General features: G+C 40.0%; 1 protein-coding gene across 1 annotated transcript; it reads left to right on the top strand.

Annotated features, from left to right (window-relative positions):
- Positions 1 to 182: 182 nt before the first annotated feature.
- Positions 183 to 19,828, top strand: cenpi (centromere protein I). Its single transcript, XM_061788000.1, has 20 exons — positions 183 to 453; positions 1,035 to 1,172; positions 1,775 to 1,893; positions 2,094 to 2,201; positions 2,303 to 2,351; positions 2,462 to 2,508; positions 2,904 to 2,993; positions 4,098 to 4,232; positions 4,452 to 4,595; positions 7,865 to 7,985; positions 8,188 to 8,282; positions 8,373 to 8,490; positions 10,784 to 10,848; positions 10,964 to 11,073; positions 11,368 to 11,503; positions 13,173 to 13,297; positions 13,677 to 13,725; positions 14,215 to 14,430; positions 17,817 to 17,858; positions 19,251 to 19,828. Exons 1-20 carry the CDS (start codon positions 282 to 284, stop codon positions 19,389 to 19,391), a joined length of 2,220 nt encoding a protein of 739 aa, XP_061643984.1. The 5' UTR covers positions 183 to 281; the 3' UTR covers positions 19,392 to 19,828.
- Positions 19,829 to 21,931: the final 2,103 nt, after the last annotated feature.

The raw sequence follows: 21,931 nt of genomic DNA, 5'->3' as shown, positions 1-21,931 counted from the left end.
AACAAATTCCCGAAGTGTACAAAGAAATTAGATGGCTCAACATAGAATAAATAATGTAAACATTTGCATTAGTAACGACGTCTAGTAAAGCCCGCAGTGGTGTTACTTCCATGGTCGAAAGCGCACTAACAACCACACACTACATCGCCCACAATGCACCACGTCCAGTGTGCTCAACTGCGCAAGCGCAGAACAAACGGTCGCGCGAAGGATTTGAGTTTGGTTTTAATGGTGGAAAGCTAGGAGGGGTTGGCTGTCGTTACATTTTCAGCAATGTGGACATGGCAGCTCCCCCGTACTTGTCGGAGTCATCGGATTCAAGCAAATCATCCTCAAACGACCAGTCTTTGTCCAACCGGAGCAGTAACAGAAGTCAGAGGGTCGCCGAAAAAGAGAGACGGAAAAATGTGGCGGAGGACCCATTTGTTCTGGCTGTAAAGTATTTCTCTGACGGTAAGGACTATTTTTTTTCTCGAACATGTCAGCTGGCGGATATATTACAGTTCGTATCGAACTTTCCCAAGTAAAATGGACTGTGATCAGTATTTAACGCAACTTGGCTCTACAAACAACATCGTATGTTGTTGCACTGGACGACCGTGCGTTGTGACGTCATTCGTTGATAGACTGTTGATTGGCTAGCTTGCTTACAGTTATTTTTGTTTTTTGTTACTTCGTATTTTTTGTTTTGAGAGAGAGTAATGTTGTAATGCTGATACACTGACAATTATGGAAATGATGTCAAGCAATTGAAAGTGAGTCCTCAAATACTTAACATTCGAAAAGCAAGACCTTGTCACCTGATGTTAATGACCTCTGGCATCCCAAACGTGGACTCAAATCTCCTCAGATGCACTCATATAACTCATAGAAAGTCTTCCCCTTTCAGTGCAAGCTCCATTTTTAGTTCCTTTAAGCGTGATGGCCAGGTGTCATGTTACGTTTGTCCTTACAGTGAGTCTATCTGATATGAATGAATTCTGAAGTTACATTTTTACTGTTACTGACGTTGATGCCACCTCTCGCTCATCTAGTTGAGGCAGGTACTCCCGTGATTGGCAATGATGCCTTCGAGGGGAACCTGGTCGCGGTGGAGCAGGTGGCATACGCTAAAGGACTCCCGCCGGACGCCATCTCCGTGATGTTGGAGTTTGCCATGAGCCTTCGCATGGGTAAGAGGGATATCTCTGTTGTAACATAGACATTCGGTTGTATTTGTGGTGACCAGAGGAGGCTACGATGTGAACGGCACTCTAATGATGACCGATAATTGTAGAAATAAAGGTTGTCTTGATATGGCCTTAAGATAAAAGCTCCAATTTTTTCACAAAAATGTGATTACTGGTTTTAAATGAAATCCTTTACGCTGTTCGCAGTCATGTTTTTGGTGAAAGTGATGCGCCTCAGCGGGGGATGCTTTTAAACTGTGGAAAATGCTCATTTTGAACCAAAGAAAATTGTCCTGACAAATAAACTCAAATTATTGATAAAAATTGATTAATTGCCCAACCGTATCGTCTTATGGTCATATCTTTTGGTGGTGAATGGGAATCAGAGAGAAAAGTTCTCAGGCAACCAGTCTTGCGAGGGAGGTTTCTTGACCCCGCTCTATGCAATGCATACAACCTGATACAGTATGATGTGATTTGAGAGTATATTGTAAAAATCAGTCCTCATCAGCCTTATGTCTGTGTTTTTTCATTTTTTATTTTATTGAACTTGTATTTATTCATCCAAATAATGTTTTTCCCCCTCCTATTTTTGTTGTATTTAGGAACAAGTATGTGCCCCCGAGTGCTCAAGTGCCTGATCCCTGCTACAGTGGTGCCTCAGGACGCTGTTGTTCGAGCCATAGCTTGGCTGGGTGTCTCCAAAATACCCATAAATACACAAGTGAGTGAATGTAATTGCACATAAAAAGGGGAATTTATGTCCCTAAACAATATACTGTAATTCAACCAAAAAGATCAAGTCAAACATGTGTCTTGTCTTCCCCAAATAGAGTTTAGATTTTAGCTCTACTTCGCTGTATGAAGTATGTTAACAGGTATGTTTCCGCCTCATATTTTAACAAGCGCCCATACCATTTGCAGGTTCTCTTCATCAAGTGGGTGTTGACCATTTTTGACATGATTGACGCAAAGGATCAACTGAGAGCAGTCTATGGCTTCATTTTCAGCTTTGTGACAGAGGAAAACCTGGTATGTGTCATTGTGTCCTACTACTTGGATATTTGATTCCTCTGGGGGCTAATGGAACACACTCATTCACCGTGTCACTTTGTATTGTCATATTGTTTCAGTGTCCCTTCATCTGCCACCTGTTGTACCTTCTGACTACAAAGCAAAACGGTAAGCCAACATTTGATGCTCAATGTCGTTATTATCAGCAGGGTTTTTCCTTATCTTGCGCGTAGCATTTTGTGAAGTTGAAGTCTGTTTCCTTATGAAATCCTTTGCAGTGCGAGTGTTTCGAGTCCGAAAGCTACTGGATTTGCAAACCAAACTGGTAAGTGCAACGATCATTTTTAGTCCACCGACCCATCTAAATACTAAATATTACCGGTACATTACAATATTTGTAATAAAAAAAGGCTAGTGTGGAGAGATGCACAGAAACGGCAAGTACCGAGACAGATTGGCTGTTGCTCCCGGAACATAAGTTGTTTAATTGTTGTTAAAGATGCAGGCTCTACAAGATAAAATCTTTAACACTCTGCAGGCAAGTCATAGTAAACATGCGGTAATTCTCCATTCTTATTCTGAGAGAATGTGCTTCTGTGCTGCTGTTTTGGTTAGCAACAGAGTTAAACTGGGCTCAGTAGTTAACTATTTGTGTGTGTGAACAATAATGAATAAGAAATGTTAACAATGTGCCCTATTTGTATGTGTTTTATCTTTTAGGGAAGACAGCCCTTCCTTCTGCACATCCTGTCCCTTTATAAAGTGTTTTGCCCAGAACTGGTGACACTCTCTATTCCGTCCAGAATGAGGGTTTGTACATGTTACATTTAATACTCACTGGCCATTTCTTTAAGTGGTCAATCTATTGCAATCCATTTCAAGAACATCCATCCATCCATCCATCCATTTTCTGAGTGCTGGAGCCAATCCCAGCTATCATCGGGCAGGAGGCGGGGTACAACCTGAACTGGTTGCCAGCCAATCGCAGGGCACATATAAACAAACAACCATTCGCACTCACATTCACACCTACGGCAGTGTAAAAAAAATCTGCCTATGCTAAAATAATGATATTTTTTTTTATTGTCACTGCCAGACAAGCCCCTCTAGTGGAGCTTAATAAGCAAATAACCACTGCAAACTACAACCACATTAATAAACCTACTGCCATATTAATACTGGACCTTTCTGAAAGCATGGGTTGCAAATTTCCAGATATTTTCAAAGTCTGCAAATTTCCATAGGAAGTAATGGGAATAAATGGATATAAACAAGGTATTTACAAAACAGAAGGTTGGCTATTAATAGGGAACTTAAATATAGTTCAGGGAAATATATTTTTAGCATAATCCTGACTAAAACAACCAGATTTGGCGGTACCATGATTTATGTGTGCACCAACATAAAGGTTTTTCGACTTAGGAGTCATTGCTTGGTTGATTAAAAAAAAGAAAATACAAATTATATATATATATATATATAAAAATATTTTTTTGTGTCGCAAGCTAAAATATCAGGTATGAGTGCGCTTCGGCTACGTCGCCGCACAGGTGAAGTGAAAAAAAGTAAGCTATCATCTATTTTGCATTTGTGTCTGCTTATGACAAAACAAGTTTTATATTTATGCTTCAATGTTATATACAGTATTTCCATTAAATTCGCAGTTCATTCCTATAAGTTGCAATGGTAAGTTTCCAATTTGGAATATTTCAAAAATTCCTCAGCTACACTTCCCACAGAAATTTACCAGAAATTTTCCGCACTTTTGCAATCCTACTGATAGCATCGATCAAAACTGAGCATTTTTTGTTGTTGTTGCTCTTATATGATTGGATCTTATGATGTAGCCGTCATCCCCTGGTGCACAGAAGAAATGCTATGATGGCTTATGTCCTTTGCTGTGTTTCTTCACAGAGTGGGTTTAGGAATCACAACTCACCCTGGAAATCAGCGCTAGCTTTTGTCCAGAAGAAGAACGCTGCGTTGGTTTCCCCCAATGCTGATGTGACCCTCACAATCAAAGATCATAGCAACCCAAGAAAAAAAAGGGTATGGCGGTTAAAACCTCAACCTCATCGTAGCCCATATCCCTCTGGTTGTAATCCTAGCTGCTACTTTTTAGTCTGCGTCGTCTTGGATGTGAAGCCATATATAAATGTTTTTCTTAGATACCAGTGTAATTATTTATTGAACACAAGAAGAAACGCTTGCTGAAGTCCTTGCTGATAAATATTTAACCATCATCCCTCTGATGCGCTTTTCTTTCAGAAACACCGCCACTTGGAACTGCCAGTGCTGAGTTGTGCGCTTAATAAGGAGTCTCAGACTGAATCGTTCTTCAGCAGAAAATTTGTCCCTCTGGCGCAGCTCCGGTCCTTTGCGGAGCTTTTGGAGAACATGCACCGTATAGAGGTACACACAGAGAAGCTTACTAACTGAACTGCGTATATTGCCATAACATCATCTTAGACGACATAAAGAATAGAACGGACATGATGACACGTGACCACATTACTGACCTGGGTTGTGACTCTGAAACAGAAAAAAAATATTATGGCAATTATTTGTAAAATTGGCTTCATGGTACTAATTTCACTAAAAATCCAATCACATTTTTTTTCAGAACAGTTGATATCGATGTATACAGAGCTGCCAAATGTTACGGAACGTTCATATTTTGTTACGGAAATCACCGAAGGCTGATTCCAGCGTCCGACATTACGGGCCAGTACGGCGCTGTGTACAGCTACCATGACGAAAATGTCATAAATCAATTCAATGAAACAAACACTATATTGTTTAAAAAAAAAAAAAAAAAGAGAGGAGAAAAAAAAGCTGATTTTATTACGCCGCCCGGCTGCTAAGCCGTGGAGGGGAAAGTTTTCTTTGCGTCCGGTGTCAACGCATTGTAAGTGACTAATCATTGCCTCCTTGGTAGCGAACAAATTACACTTCTTTACCATGCTTCTTACACATATCGTTTATGTTATCACGAAGGGAGGGTGAGGAGTGGGTAGGAAAAGATGGAAAAGCATCATGCTAATTGCTAAGCTAACGTGTCATAAAGTTGCAAAACACCAAAATAAGTGATTGGGTGATACAGTACACTTGTCGCATACATACTGGAACCGCATTATAGCTGAGAGTAACCCAAGTTTGAACAGCACAATGACAAGCCAATTAATACCCGTCTGGAGATATAAATGTAAAACAATTCACGGCCTCTGATCCGGAATTGAATTAATACGTCACTGGAGATGTCATCTGAGAACAGGGTCAGGTTAAAAATATTTTATTATTAATAATAAATATTTGTAATATAAGGTAACCTTTATTTGTCCCATAACGGGGCAATTTTCATCATATCAGTAGCTATAGTGGATATAGGAGATATAAATGTATAATACAAATAGTTTAATTGACTTTTGAAATCTGATTCATCTGATTTAATTTGCTTTTTTTACGTTTTTTATTTTATTTATTTATTTTTTAAACCAAGGTTGAAAACAGAATTGGTAAAGGCAAATCAATCCATAGACACAGATATTTTTGACTGGCACATCGAAATCTCATATACTTTGATTCAGGCTGCAACTGCGTCTGCCATTACAAGGTTGATGCAATAAAAACAATAAAATAACAACTATAGAAGCCATAACTCAACGATTACGATTATAGAGTAATGTTTATGCTGTGCAATTGAACAGTATGCATAATTATTTTTATATTATATAGTGCAATAACTGTCGTGCGGTAATGTTCTTGACAAAATATTGAAATTCAGACGAATTTGGAAAAATTGTTCTGGAAGTGAAGAAAGCAGGAAGCGGTGTACTGAAGAAAAGAAAGTGTATTCTTTTTGTTTTATTTTTTTGCTCCAAAAGTCTGACTGAAATTTAAATCGGAAAGGTAATTTTCCTGATTTAGACAAATGGGTTTCTTGTGTGAAAAAGAGAGTTTTTAATTTTGTGATAGAATCCATAATGTTAATTCCATTTGCCTGTGAACGAAGGCCATTTACATTCCATAAGACAAAAGTTGTGTGTGACATATTAATGATCTGTGTGGAATTGTTGCAAGTGAACGTGGGACTATCTGAGAGTGTATCGTCTATCCGTGTTTGGGAAACATAGATCATTCTGAAATATTAGATATCTAATGGGAAATTTCTTACTGTGTAGCTGATAATATGATGTTTTGTTTAGAGGTATTATGTAATGAGGTATTGAACGTATTGTATATGAGTATAGCATAGCTGGATGCAATTTATCTAAAGTCTTTTGACCGTGTCTCAAATGTCATTTTAATATTGCCCAGCCTAATCAAGCCCTAATTAAGACATATTTTGATCGACCATCTTAGCCGCTACACAGCGAGCGTGAGACCCCCATGGAGGACGCCACCTCGTTGTTGGTGGCCCTTCCGAGCTTTATGCAGCGGAGTGCCCGCTGGCCAAGGTTTCTGCTAATGTCATCAACTACCTGTTTCGGCGTAGTCTTCAGTGACCGGAAATTCAGTGCATCACTAGTTGTGACCCTACATTTGGCAAAGGAAAAGTACAGATGGGATGCTCTGTTTTACGAGTTCCATTCCTACGGCTGCAGCAAAACCTGACTTTGGATTTAAGTAGCACCGTAGTCTGTCACTAACCTATGACGTTGTAAAGTCATCATTATGGTATATGTTTGCATGAAAAACACTTCTAGGCCATGAATATTAACCAATAAAATAAAAAATAGTAAGTATGGTGTTAACTGTGCGTGGCTGCTGTATAAACTAGTTCATTTTGCGCCGCTAATAACCTTGAAACGTGTATAGCAACGTAAAATGGGCCCCCCTGTAAATTTAAGTGCAATGCATGCTTCTATCCACAAGGTGGTGCTGTATGACAATTTTGATATTTTGCCTATTTTTCAGCAGAGACTTGTAATTTCTTTATTAGTTTCATGGCAGTTTTTTTTTTGATACCGTTGTTCTACTTAGTGTTTTATTTTTATTTGACCAACAAAAGTTAAGGACACCAAGAGAAGACTGGGAAGAATGAATTGTAAAAGCTGCAAAGCGTCTTATAAAATCCAAATAATGTATGTTATTTCTTAAAGCTTGCACACTGTATCATGAAACATAAATTCACCAATATAGTTGTCATGACTCGCCGTAAGGACAGGTCACCTGTGTGTACACCCAGAAGAAATCTGTTAAGTCCTCATCAAATTACTCACAAAATACCTCTAATGAATCTCCTCATCATCCTTTTAACCATTTGAGTTGAGTGCTGCAGTTCATCCATTTTTGCCCCTCATTGTTATTTGCTTATTACTTTAACAAAGTGCCCGCGATGGAGGGAACAGCTGTTCGTACATTATAAGAGACGTTATAAATTCTCCCAGTGCAGGATTACAGACTACTGAAGGATTATTGAAGTAGCAGGCATCTGCTCTGTGAAAAGCATTAAAAAAGGTCTACTGGGTGATTTTAATCTTGAATCAGAGTGCCTTTATGCAAATTAAAGGTGACTAAACGACAGCCTTTGGGGGTTTGTGTTGCTATATTTAAATTCATGTGTACAGTTGCATATTTGTCATTACCTTTCTGCATATGAATTTTTTATTTTTGGCCCCAAGGTAATAATTTATCAAACGTGATCTCACTTATGTTTGGTTAATTTTTACCCCCACCAGCTGCCGGCTCAGATGGGCTCTCTTCTGTCCACCAGTGTGGCTCTGCACTACCTGGACTGTGTGCAGGAGGAGTCGGCCCTCCTCCGTCTGAACTACTGGCTGGGCTACGCGCTCCGAGAAGGTAAGGCGGAGACAACTGTGACATTCCCCCTGTGAGGAAGATGTGCCCAAATTTAAGCTAACCCGCAGCTGAACCCCGACTCCAAGTGCCGTTCTTTCGGTGTATGCTTTCAAAATGGTTAGAGGGGAGTTTGGGGAACGCACATGAGGGGAATGTAAAATGGGCTGTCCTTTTTAATTTTATACTTTCCATTCTCTCACAGAATTTTTGTTTTGTCGAGACGGCGGCCCATCCCAGAGTTCCGATGAGGCGCTGCAGTTTTTGGACAGGCTGCTGTCGGCGCACCACTTTCTCCAGGTGAGCCACTGTGCCTCATACTTGCATCCATTTTCCATCTTTAACATCTTAATCATTTTTTATTCTTAAATTTTGAAACGTCTTTACCAGGAGGGGTTTTCTAGTTCCGAAGGGTTTCTCTACAAGTTCCTTACGGTTTGGGACGGATGCCTTATGCGACCGCAGATCCTCGGCCTGCTGAGCAACATTCCTGTGGTCCCAAGCTACCGTAGGCTTATTACAAGTTTTCACATTTTCAAACAAATCTGTGAATCCAACAAAACTCAATGCAGTTCTGCTTACTTTTTGGCTAACGTAGCATTTCATACAGTGTAGGGCTGCCATCATTTGAAAGTGTCTGATCTTCGCCCAGCCTACATGCCAGTCATGGGTGGAGAAGCTCGTTGTGGGGGTAGTTATGTAAATTAGCCCCCCTATTGCATAAAATGAGGGATTAAGTTCAGAAGGGCTCACTCACAGATGTGTTTTCAGAAATTAGTCTTAAAGATGTACTTGTTATTTTAATTTCAAACTTAATGGGTGGGAAACAGTCCAGAGAACCAACTATTTCTATACAATATATGCAAATAATATATCCCATTTAATTCATTCGGTGCCAAAGATGAGTCAACTTGTCAATTAGAATCCTAACGTTCAGTGTCAAAGACGAGTTTCCACGTCTATTACGTTTATTTCACAGACAGGGTTGCGGGAAAGTCTATCTGATGCTCCTCTAGTTATTTTCAAGCTTAGGAACAAAGTTAATGAGGCACAAGCTCCAATAGATGGTAATGATGCGGCGTTTCAGATTGAAGATTCCCCAATTTGAGAAAACGGCAGTGCTACGTAGGCCACAAGTCAGACAAGTTGAAGCATATTACACTGGAACTCGAACAGATGAGGTATACGTATAGATTTTCAGAGTATGTGTGGTAGTTAGCAGAAGCCTGTGTGTATCATAAATGTGACAAAATACAACAGAGGTCTTGGATGTGACGAGGACACCATTCTGCATTTAATCAGCCACTAAACATTACGAGCGTCATGACTGACAAGCCATCCAATAAGTAGCGTTACTCACTGCGTGTGTATATCACTAAATACATTTTTATAATTTTTTTGTGCCATCAAAAGCCATTCCTAAATGTTGTTTTGATGTCGTGTTGATTCATAAAATAAAAACGCTGGTCAGATGTTAGAGGTGTCACGAAAGCAAAAAAATTTGCATCAAACTGATTAAAGTCACTGTTGTGCTTCATATGTTTCGTTTAAAAACAAAAAAACTGTTTCTCCGGTTTCTGGGAGAAACAATCATATTTCGTAAGACCTACCTATGTTCTACTGCTGATTACTGGTGAAAGAAGGGAATATTTTCTTTCATTTGTCAGATTTGGTGTATATACCGTATAACCATAGAACACAATATTCTGTGGGTCTTGAAAAATCAGTCAAAATGTTCTAAAATGGCTGCTCTAAAAAGAAAGTATAAAAAGAGGTTAGCAATATCTCTAGGGCTGGAAACACACCATTATTTTAATATTCGATTAGTCTGTTGATTATTTTTTCGAAGAATCAGATACAAAAAAAAAGTAGTTTCATTCTCTTTATTCAAAAACAGGGCATTATTTCCAACACATTGCAGAAATTGTACAAATATAAATTGATTACGATTAATTTACTAGCTTGGTCCATAACGTCAGAAAATAGGCAAAAATGCTGAGCATTGTTTTCTGAAGTAAAAGCAGATGTTTGCAAATGTCATATTTTGATTAATCAAAGATAAATAGTCTGCTTTCATGGGGGACTAGTACAGAAGTAATATTTAATGTTGAGAGGCTGAAATTCCGAGGATTTGTACCATTTTAAGTTAAACATTATCTCTAAATGATTAATCAATTAAAATTATAGTTGAAAATAGTTAATAAATTTGATAATCGATTAGTTATTGATTAATTGTTGCACAACTACATAGCACTTTTGTCACAACGCTAGTACGTTTCAAACACAAACAAAAATGTACTTGAGTTTAGATGCTGAAGTCTCATTAGATCTGCCGTGCGACTTTCGACACATCTTTCCCAATTATAATTAGACCCTGTAGGAGAGTTTGTAGTGTGTGGTGTTATTTTGTGATTTTATTGTAAAAATGTGTCTCTGTTTTTATGTCCTACATTTGTTTTATATTATTGGTGTTATATTTTGTACTTTTATATTCTCTGATGTGCAGCCCTTGGGTGACGTCTAGTTGATAAATGTGCTTTATAAATAAATTGGATTAGATTGGATGATATGATATTTAGGGCGTTCGGATATGTAGGTTCTGCTTGTTGAATAAGAGGTTGTGATGCTTTTAATGACATCCAAACATTAACTGCACTTCCATTTCAGAGCTGCTGCTTTTGTAGACATTTTAATTAGTTTTTGTTCTTGTATTAAATGTATAATGAATGACCATGTAAAGCACTTTGTGAGCCCTCACTGGGAGAACTACTAAATAAAATTGACTTACTTCCCCTCCTCAGAAATGGACCAGCTTCTGTTGAAGCCCCTCAAGCAGCTCTACTTCATGTCTTCACCGTTTTTCAAGGTACATGTTCTGGTCCATTGTGTTTGTTGCTGTTACTTCCAAGAACCACTTTCATATGTGATTTTTAATAGTGCTAGTTTGGCGTTGGTATGTCTATGTGTGTGTGTGTCCTCAGTGTGGGCTGTTGGAATGCCTAAATGGAATGCTGCGGAATTGGCTGACCTGGCACTCTGTGTACGCTCTGGAAGACAACTTGGACGTTAGCATCAACAGCCACGCCTCCATGTAAGTCTCACGAAGGGAGCTGTAGCACAAAACATACAATGCGAATTAATGTGTAGCTGTCACCTGGAGATCAGCTCCCCCCCACAAGCAAAATAACTTTCATTAGTCTTGTGTGAGGAAATTAAATATTCAATGCCTTGAGCCCTGCACCAGAGACACAGCCTTAATACAAAATGGGGCAGTTTCAGTTAGGTTTTCTAGAAACAATCAACACATGGATTGTATGCTGAAATTTTTGATTCATGCACTCTATTGGTCTACTGCAATACTACAGCTGTGTTACTTTGTTTCTAGATCCATGACTTTGTCGGGCTTTAAGGATTCTGTGTTGAAGCTGGTGCAATTTGTGGGTCATTTGGCAAGCGTGGGGCTGCAGGTGGAGAGCTGCCACTCGCTCCTGCTCAACTTCATCCTGGAATTTTACGAGACGGTAAAGCAAGCGCATTGATCAGGTTGTGTTTTGATCAGAATCTGTAGCACGAAAGCTTCACATGTGCCCTCCATTTTATGGGGCTTTATGAACTGGTTCTGAATGAAAAGACTACAGCAAAAAAATCAAAATTCAGGTGCAGTTCTGTAGTGTGCCGACCTAAATCATGTGCAGTGGTACCTTGACTTATGAGTTTAGTTAGTTCTGTGACCAAGCTTGTAACTCAGTTTACTTGCGTATCAAATCAGTTTTTCCATTTGAAATCCCATTAATCCACCCTAGCTCCTTCAGAACCACCATTTTTTTCCTCATCTTTTTAATAAAGTAAAACAGCATTTTTTTTTTTTTTTAAAACGGTTTTGTCATGTTTAAACTGGCTGTATGAGCTGACAGTAGAATATTATTAACATGATCATTTGAAAAATCACCCCTCTCTGGCTCCAGCTAATGCCTCTAATTAAATCAGAGAGTGTAGTGGGTTAACAAAAGTTAAAAATGAGCTCTCGACTTCAAATCAAATTAACATATATAACGTTGGGATGGGGAGGGGGCAATAGGAGACTATTGTACTTTCTTGACCGGATTATTTAACTGCGGTTAGTAACAGAAGTTAAAAATGAATTGGACAGCTCTCTCAGGGTTAACATACAGTCGTTGGTGCCAGTATTTTTTAGAATGACTGTATATATTTTTTTAATTATATATTTGTCTATTCTGGCATTTAGTAAATAGAAACAATTTGGTAATCCTAATTGATCTAAAACAGGAGAAGTTTAGTCTGATTTCATGTCAGACTGTCAAGAAAAAAAAAGCATAATGTGTCTTTTTATAGTCGTGTTAAAAAATACAAGTCAATATTTTTGAGCACGACTGTATAACGGGGGTGTGTGTCCTATACACTGATGGCTGCATGGCTGGCCTTGGAAAACCACCGGAAACGTCACGTCGCCGTTCTCACCGAGTCGTCAGTTGAGTTGATTACCTGTCTTACATTTTTTGTTGACTTTACATTCCCAAAAATACATCAAACCTATAACATTTCGTGTAACGTTGCAGGCGAGCGGGACGCAGCGGTACATTCCTCCAGGCCAATTCCAGCTGGCTATCGATGAGCTCATGGCCGACCGAGGCGTACTCTTAAGGCGGCCAGGCAAGAGTGACGAAGCAGTCCCTTCCTGGTCCTGTTTCGTTGTCTGAGTTTAGTGAGCTGGGAGCGTTTCTTAGGGAGCATTTCAGAGACGCGAGGTGGTGGGGGCAGGGACTGAAATGAGACTACATTCAAATATTGCTCGCAGTTTGAAAACTTGCATATTTTACCTTTACACACTGTAAGAAAAATAGCACTGTATTGTAAAATATAAAACAATAAAACAAAATGTAAAGAAATAAACCGTTTTTCTAAAGTGTAATTAAGATGAAAGCCGCACACACAGTAGTAAATCGTTTTTAAATGTGTCCCTTTTAAGAGGCGTGGCCTAGTGAGTGACATCAGCTTGGTCGGCTGTTTACCACGTGGGTACTTCAGTGTGACCGTCCGCTGCATAAATAAACAACTGAAAGCGCATCCGCGATTCTTTTCCCCCCCCGGTGGTCTATATGGTACCACTGTACATGAATTATACACAAAGACTTAAGCTTGGTTATGATGTACATCATGACTGTTCTCCAGGTGTGCGACATGTTTTTGAAGTACGGGCTCCCGCTCATTGTGCTACCGCCGCCCGGCGTTTTCTACCCGGCGCTGCTCGCGACCGACCCTGTCAGTGTGGACCTCCTGGCCTACATCATGCACAGGTACAAGCCCTTGCTAGCCTCAAGTTAATATAATGCCATGATACATGGCTGATGGAAGCAGATCTGGGACGGAATGCCCTCTTTCACTTATATACAAGCTAATGTATAATTTCTGATAATGAGTGACTCTGAGGCAAAATTCCCAGAAGCTCCTGTATGTTTTTTGTTTTTGAATGTTGAAAGCTTTAATATATAGCTTAACTTATACTAGTACCTACCTGCAAATTAACTTCAGCACAAACTGCAAGGTTCTGTAATAGTTCTGCCAATTAAAATGGGGAAATGTCAGCACAACAAAAATTACAATTAATTGCTCGACGTTTTCACAACGCTGAGCCATTTGACAATTTGCCATTGACTGTCTTTTTTTTTTTGTCAGGTACAAGGTGAACATGGTTTTTGCTAAAAGCCAGGAGAAAATCACAGAGGTACACAATGCCTTTTACTAGATATACACTGACTGTGTGTGCGTGTATACATATACTGTGTGTATATATATGTATATATATATATATATATATATATATATATGTGTGTGTGTGTGTGTGTGTGTATATAAGTATATAGACACAGATCTTTCAGTTTTCAATAACTTATATTGGCTCTGTAGACCCAAAGAAGCAGATTAAAAGCTGCTCATTTCTTCAACATTTTTTGGTTGCACCTTGCTGGCGCTGTGTTAGGTTCTCTAAAGAACGTCTGTGACCTGTAGCACAATAGGTGAAACATTAAGTTCATTGAGTTGTTGATTTTCAAGCTCAACTGATTACTTTTAGGTTTGAAAGTGCATAGCAGTCAGCCTTATTTCTCATCTGCAAAATGCCACTGACTTCTCAAAGAACTCACCCGTACGTGTGGTGGGAATAAATCAACACAACAAACAGATGTGGTTAATAAATGCTCGCCTCCACCGACAGGCTTTTCGCACCAGCCGCCAGACCTTCAGGGAGTTCAACCACTACGTACTCGACATGGTCAACTTCCTATGGAACGGCAAGATGTTCCAGTCAGGTGTCAACATGCAGCTGGACGAGGACGTGCTGCAAAGGAGCAAAGTACCCGAGGGCTCCGCCAGTTTCGACCTCATCCATCACCCGGCCTTTATGGGCTACGCTGTCGACTTCCACCGCAAGGTGAGCGTGCGCCTCCACAGCAAGGGGGCAAGGTTTGACAAGTCATTTTAGATCGAAGGGGCTTCATATGCTCTAACTAGCAAAGTCTGTGCACATAATGTTTGTTCATTTGCTGTCATGGTAAACGTGTGTCTTTGTATTAGTTGAGTTCATATTGCAGTGCGAAGGTCCTCTTGGAATCGCTGTTTCTTAGAATTCTTTTGATGCCACAACAGGCCTAAAAAAACACACGGATCCTAGCGGTGGGACAATATACGTAACCCACAGTACGGTCCATATCTCGGTTTTTGGGCCACGATGCAGAGCTGCTTGTCAGCAAAAACTGTAATATGCAGTGTATCAAATAATCACACTTATTTCAGGTTAGCCATTATTTAAACAGAACTCTTTTGAATGGTAAACTGCCTCTTATTCCTTGGGTTATTGTATATACACATGACAAGGCAGTTGTACAAAATATGTATAATAAATTAAAACATGCAAAAATGTAAACAAAAACAAACACTCTGCAGGCATAACGAATCGACCCATGCTTAATCCAGCTGTTACACCTCGGTGGGGAAGTAAAATGTTAAAACCTCTATGGAATGTGCATGGACAAAATGTAGCATTGGTCATGCGTTTTCATTAAGCGACCACACATCTTCGACCACTGAAATTGACCTGACAAGTAAACTCAAATTATTCGATTAAAGTCGATGAGTCTCTCAAACGTGTTGGCAGTTTGGTGTGAGCTGAACTTATTATATGCAAGTAGCAGCGGTGGGTGTACTAAGTCATAATTCTCAAGTCTTAACTGTCAAGTTTCAAGTCCCAAGTTAACATGGCAAAACTTAAGGAAGCTAAGTCAGGAGCAGTCACCGCAGCATCTGTACTTTTGCTCGTCGTTTCCTTCCCTAATCCACTCGAGTCTAGTCATGTGACATGTTGTGTCCTCCTCCTCTCGTGAGTATACCGTATTTTCACGTCCATAGGGCGCACTGTATTAAATGGCGCAGTCTCAGTTACGGCGTCTATTTCTGTATTTAACACATAAATAAGGCACACCGGATTATTGGGTGCAGGCATGGTAAAACATATGCTAGTTTAAAACATACGGTAGCATGCATGCACGCTAAAACAATGTTTTTAAAAAGGCAGCGGAAGCAAAAGTGACTTTGGTTGTACTTTATTGAAGTATTTAACCATGTACTCACGTTATTTTTTGATCAATCCTCATCCACTAATCCATCAAAGTCCTCATCTTCTGTATCCGAAATGAACAGCTGGGCAAGTTCTCCAACAAACATGGCGGGTTCCCTCTCGTCATTGTCAGAGTCAGTCTCGGGACACCGGGATGTCGAAAGTCGGCGGCACCTCGTCCGTGTTGGTGATGTGGTTGGGCTGGATGTGTTTGTCGGCAATCTTTTTATTGCAGTAAGAGCGGAAGATGGCCAGCTTTTCCTTGTAATCCGCCGGAAGTTGCTGCGCCACGGTAGTCCTTGCCCGGATGAATAGATGGCGCCGTTTCATAAAACGAAAGCACCAAGCCGGACCTCCTTGAAAATGTTCGATTTTCATTTCTTCTGCAAGCGTTATTGCCCTCAGTCAAATGGATGCGTCTCCCGGCTGTTCTTTGATCATTAATCCATTGCTCGAGTTGGTCTTCCAACTCGGGCCACCTCGCCTTGTTTCCGCGGAAACTCAGCTTCGTCTTCTTGACTTGCCGAAGCTCGTTTTCCTGCTTCCTCCACTTGCGAACCATGGATTCGTTGATCTTGAATTCTCTCACGGCTGCTCGATTCCCATGTTCCGCTGCGTAACTGGCAGCTTGCAGTTTAAACTGTGCTTTGTAAGCGTGTCTCTTCGTAGGTGCCATTTTTGGGGCTCCTTAGCCAAACCGATGTTGTTTTGCACAATGCACATACCGGCGCTATATACCTACTGGGGGCGTGCCTTTAGCGTCCTCTGTCACGCGCACCCTTCCCCCTTTACGTCCACATGCTGTCCTTAGTCACGTACGCCTTTCCTCTATATAAGCAGCGTGTCGGCAGGAGATGCTCCCAGTCAGTCAAGCGGAGCGCTCATCAAAGTCACACATAAGGTGCGCCGCATTATAAGGCGCCCCGTCCATTTTGGAGAACATTTAAGACTTTTAAATGGGCCTTATGGTCGTGAAAATACGGTAGTAGTATCATAAACAACCTGAAGATGCCTGATGGGATCTCTACAGCCTTCCTAGTTTTTTCGACTACCACAACATGGGATCTCTACAACCTTCCTAGTTTTTTCGACTACCGCATTCCCCCCCCCCCCCCACTAGTGCCACACTTTGCTAAATACACGTAGAAGTGAGATGCATGTGGTATTAATATATCTTTCATACAACATACATAAATACCTAAGTGAGCGTTTTATTATTCACAACTGAGACAGCAGCATGAGACATGGTTTTCATCACATTTAATAATACACACAATTCCTTTTTGATTCCGTCCCATCGCTGACATCCAGCTGTGAGCCGTTGAGTCTGGCATTCCGTTTAAGCATTTAGTCCATATCCTACTCGTCCGCGCTTTGTCTTCACTATTAATAAAGTTCAGCGTATGAGTAGAAATGTCATAAAGTAGTTGAAGGCAGCAGTGGAAAAAATCTCACTAGTAAGACGTAGTTGTTCTACTAGAGCATCCTAGTCATTAGTGCACTGTAATCCTTCTGTGTGCTGAGATGTCATACAGCAGTGGAAAAAAATGTCATAATGTCGTCATGTCATTTTTATACTAGTGCTCCCTCGTCGTTCTACTAGTGCACAGGAATGTCATACAGTAGTGGAAAAAAGGTCACCAGTTTTTCCACTAGTCTGTCCTCGTTCTATCAGTGTGCAGAAATGTCACACAGTAGTGGTAGGTAGTAGTAGAAAAAAAATAAAATAAATCTCACAAATAGTAAAATAGTTGTTTTACTAATGCACCCTAGTCATTCTACTAGAAATGTCATACAGCAATGGAAACGTCACTGGTAGTAACACAGTCATTCAACCAGTATGCAGAAATGTCATGCAGTAGTGAAAAAAACATCACTAGTAACTAGACACAGTCATTCTAGGAGTGCGCTCTAGTTGTTCTACTAGTGTGTAGAAATGTCTTACATTAGTGGGGGAAAACTTTTTTAGTAGTTCGCTGAAATGTCATGCAGTAGTGGGAAAAGAATGTAACTTTGTAAGACAGTTGTTCTACTAGTGTGCTGAAATGTCATGCAGTACTGCAGTGGTAAAAAAGGTCAGTAGTCCTAAGACATAGTCATCCTATGGACAATTGAGTGCACTGTTACGATATCAAAATTTTTTTTTCCACAGCTGAGATTTCTGTCACGTGTGTAATTGAGGCTTTGTCTCTCTTCATCATTAGTGTTGGCCCGAAAGAGAAGACCTGGATCTCCGTTCCATTAAGGTATGGGGCTTACCATTGAAGTGGGTTATTACCAGTGTTGGGGAGTAACTAACTAATTACTTAGAATGAGATTATGTGTTTGAATTACAACATTTATGTAATTGTAGTCCATTACATTAAAGTTACAATAAAGTTTATTTTATTTTATTTTTTTAAAATCTTCTCAGTGAAAAAACATGTCGGCAGTGTGCGACTTTTTTGCGCTGTCTGAGACACGCAACACAAAAGCCCTTTGCAATCTGTGCAAAACTGAAGTACCTCGTGGGGAACGTCATCTAAATGATTCAAAACAACTAATTTGATCAGAATGTACGCAAGGCGGAGTATGCCTCGTTCAAGCAATGCAGCGTGAAAATGGAAAAGCTAAGAACCAAACGGACGCCAACGTAAACAACGCTGGACAACAGCCGTCCATATTGTCGGGACAGTGAGAAAGTCAGAGTTGGCATGTCATTAACAGTATTTGTTAATTTAAAGTAATCGAGTAAGTTCGTACCCATTATTTCTGTCTCAAGTAATGTTGATTTGACCTGACTGAACTTTAAACCTATGTCAGTGGCCAATCCTTGAACGCCCCCCAGAGGTCATTGTTTTACCTTTTTGTCTAAAATGCTCGCGAATACTTTTGAAGACACATAAGTATAAACAGTAAATGAGCAAGTCATTTTAATAGACTTATTGCTCCAACTTGTGATCAGATCAGTGAAAATCCTGATCAAGTAAAGCCTAATCAGAAGTAAATTTTCATCATGTAAACCATGAATCGGAATGGTATGTGAAAGAAAAAAAAAAAAAAAAGGCTGCGCTGTGTCTTGCCCTAAATGCATGGTGATGTCATCGTTTATACACTTGAAAACATGGCCACGTCCTACCAGCGCTGGTCTGCTGGGATATGTTTTTAACTACTTGTAACTTGTTTTTATCAGGTTTATGCGTTAATAAAAGTGTAAAAACAACCTCATCTACTCTGCTAAATAGACGACCGACCTCCATCTTGATGAATTATGTGATGTTGACATCAATCTGTGTGTGTCTCACGTCTGTAAAACTGCTGTTCTGATTAAACATTTGTCACATGTATACAACAGATCGGAATAGATCACGTCACATGTAAACAGTTGACCAGAGACCTTCAATCTGAGTGATTTCAATCGGAATGACAAAAAAAAGTCTGCATGTGAACCCGGCTGTCGTTAGACTTTTGACCAGTAAAGAAAGTAATTGAAATAGTTACACTACTATTGCATTTTCAACAGGGTAGCTTATAAGTGTAACCATTGAGCTACATTTCCAAAGTAGTCTTCCAACGCTGGACTTATTGCTGTATATGTGCTCATGAGAAGGGATGTGAGCAGAGATGTGTGTGTGTGTGTGTGTGTGTTTGTTTTGCAGCATGTCAAGCCGTGGCGCTGGTACATGGAGTATCTGTCCTCGCAGGGCTACGATGGCCTGCAACTCTTTACGCGCACCAACACCATCCGGCAGCTGCCGTCGGAGGGCGGCAAGGACGACAGCGCCGCCTCGCAGGGATAGCGAGGGGGGGGAAAAAATAGACTTCTTTTTGCTTAAAGGACTTGTTTATACTTTATCTCATCTGCTTCTTCTTCAAGCAGGCTCATTGGCTTGGGAGTATCTTTTGAATGTACATAAGTTATTTGTTTATTTCCCGTTTTTAATGACAGCACGGTCTGTTCAGTGACATTTGACTAGTGGTTTTTAGTGTTGTGCTTTTTTGCTTGCAATACAAAGCAGCTTTTCAGTGTACAGCGTCATTTTCTTCCTCGTCTGCGTTTCCCCTGCGCTGACTTAAAAATAACTTTTACTGTCCATGTAAATAAAATCAAGCTGGCACAAACGCGACAGGTACAGAAAATTGCCCATTGGCGTGGACTGTAAATGTGCCTGACAAGATTGTTTATAGATACTCTGCATTCTTTATATGGACCCAATTTTAAAATTTGATATCAAAGTATCTTGTCCTTTTTGTTTTTGTTTTTTTTGCTTTATTGTAAATAGAAACAAGTAAGAGTTAAGCTCCATTAACATGCAAGTCATCTAAATATTTTAATTAAATTTTGATTAACATTTTAATGTAAACAAAATTTAATTGAAATACATCCATCCATTTTCTGAGCCGCTTCTCCTCAAATAAATGCAATTTAATTTGAAACAAAATGAGACGACATTTTGTTGGGATGAAAGTCGAAATGTATTGATACAGAAGTCAAAATTAACGAGGTCAGAAAGTTAGATTTTAATAAGTGAATTTCAAAAATAAAACTTTATTCTTGATATATAACTTTTATTCTGGCAAAAAAACAAGAAATACGACTACAGAGTGAGCCTTGAGATATGAGTGACCCGACTAATGAATTTTTTGAGATACAAGCTGTCATTCTGCCCTTTTTTTTTTTTTTTTTTTTTTTTTGCATTGCCTTGCGGTTATGGGTGCTGTAAGGGCAATGAACTCAACTCACTCAACAACAAAAAGCATAGCAGGTAGAACAATTCTTCGAAAAAGAGGCTTGAGGCTGTTTTATGCCACTCCCAGTTGAGGTTTACTGCCAAATAAAATGTAAAACAAACAGAATTACTTATGTCAAACAACCCCATAACTTTGCCCCTAAATCAGCTAACTTAATGCTAATAAATAATGGGAAACGCCTTAGATGGGCTAACAAATAGTATCGATGTAGCGGTGTTATAACGCTTTAAGCAATTGAACACAAATGCTGGAGCAACATATGTAGACAGCCAATCAATTAATACTTAATAGGATTACTTCATCCTGCAAAAAAGAGTAATTAACATTACTGCAGTTTATTCGATCCCTTACAGTAGTTGTGAAAGTAATTAATTTGTGTCGACGTGACTGTATTATACTACTCCCTGGTGGCCAAATAGCGCACACCAGAAGGACCCGTAATGAATTAAAGGGGAACTGAACTCTTTCGTGTAAGAATGCGTATGTGCCCCCACTAGTCCAAACACGGTATTCTCAAGAATATTACGTTCGTGGAATAAGTATCCAGCAAATTGTGAACCACGGCACCTTTTATAAAACGCTCACTAAACATATTTGCGTCTCCGTAGTAGCAAATTACCATACAATAATTAGTGTAAATGACAACAATAATAATCAAAGTCGCACACGATCAGAACCTTTAGATCGCTTAGCTGCCCAACAAGGTGCCTGATGTAAAATACAAGCACCGAGCAATGCACAAATGCAGGATTATAGGGAATGACTCACCCTGTCTGCATCGTACTGCCTGGGATATTTCTATCTTCACTACAAATGTACAGTCGCTCTGATGATAAAAGAAAACAAACGCAGTCTGCCGTGACTGAAATCCATACATCTTCAGAAATTACGGATTATATTTTGAACGGACGACCTATTAGTCCGTTAAATCCAGGTTCCACAATTGCTCTTGTGCTTGCGTTGCAAACGTCACGTGAACAAAACTCGTATATGCTGCGATAACTAGCAGAACTGTAGCTTGACGACATGATGGTTTGAACAAACTTTTAGCATGTTTTTATAAAATAAAATATTATAGAGTGCTATTTTTCCTTTAGTAAAACCATGACACAAATATAAAGTGGATTTTTCGGGGGAAACGAATGGATTAATGCAACGAATTATACTCTTATCTCAAAGCACCACTGTGTATTGTAACCCCGCCCAAAGATTTTTTTATTTTTTTAAATCCAACTAATTGAGTGCAATTGGTGTCTTGCTCACGCTATTTCCACATTTTCTGTCTTAATGCTCCCCACGCATGAGTGAATCCATGTCAGGATGCAAGTGTGGGAGGTACTTGGAAGTTGTAAATCTCGCAGCTGGCGAGGCGCACATTCACTTGCAGCGAAGACGCGAACGGAACACGCCGCCTCGCTCCATCCCGTTGGTGACGCACCGTGGCCGGGCCACTCGCGTCCTCCCACCTCCCCACTCCGCTTCGCCTCTGACCTGCGGAAAGGGAAGAAGGATAGGCGGTCGTTTTGTTCAGACATTTACCGGGCGGATGAAGCTCCTCGGCGGCCGAACTGCTCTCTGATGTCAGGCT

This window comes from Phyllopteryx taeniolatus, chromosome 10 (genome assembly GCF_024500385.1).
Source record: "Phyllopteryx taeniolatus isolate TA_2022b chromosome 10, UOR_Ptae_1.2, whole genome shotgun sequence".
NCBI classification, from domain to species: domain Eukaryota; kingdom Metazoa; phylum Chordata; class Actinopteri; order Syngnathiformes; family Syngnathidae; genus Phyllopteryx; species Phyllopteryx taeniolatus.
The sequence above is the reverse complement of the archived record's forward strand: the minus strand, read 5'-3'. Positions and strand labels throughout refer to the sequence as shown.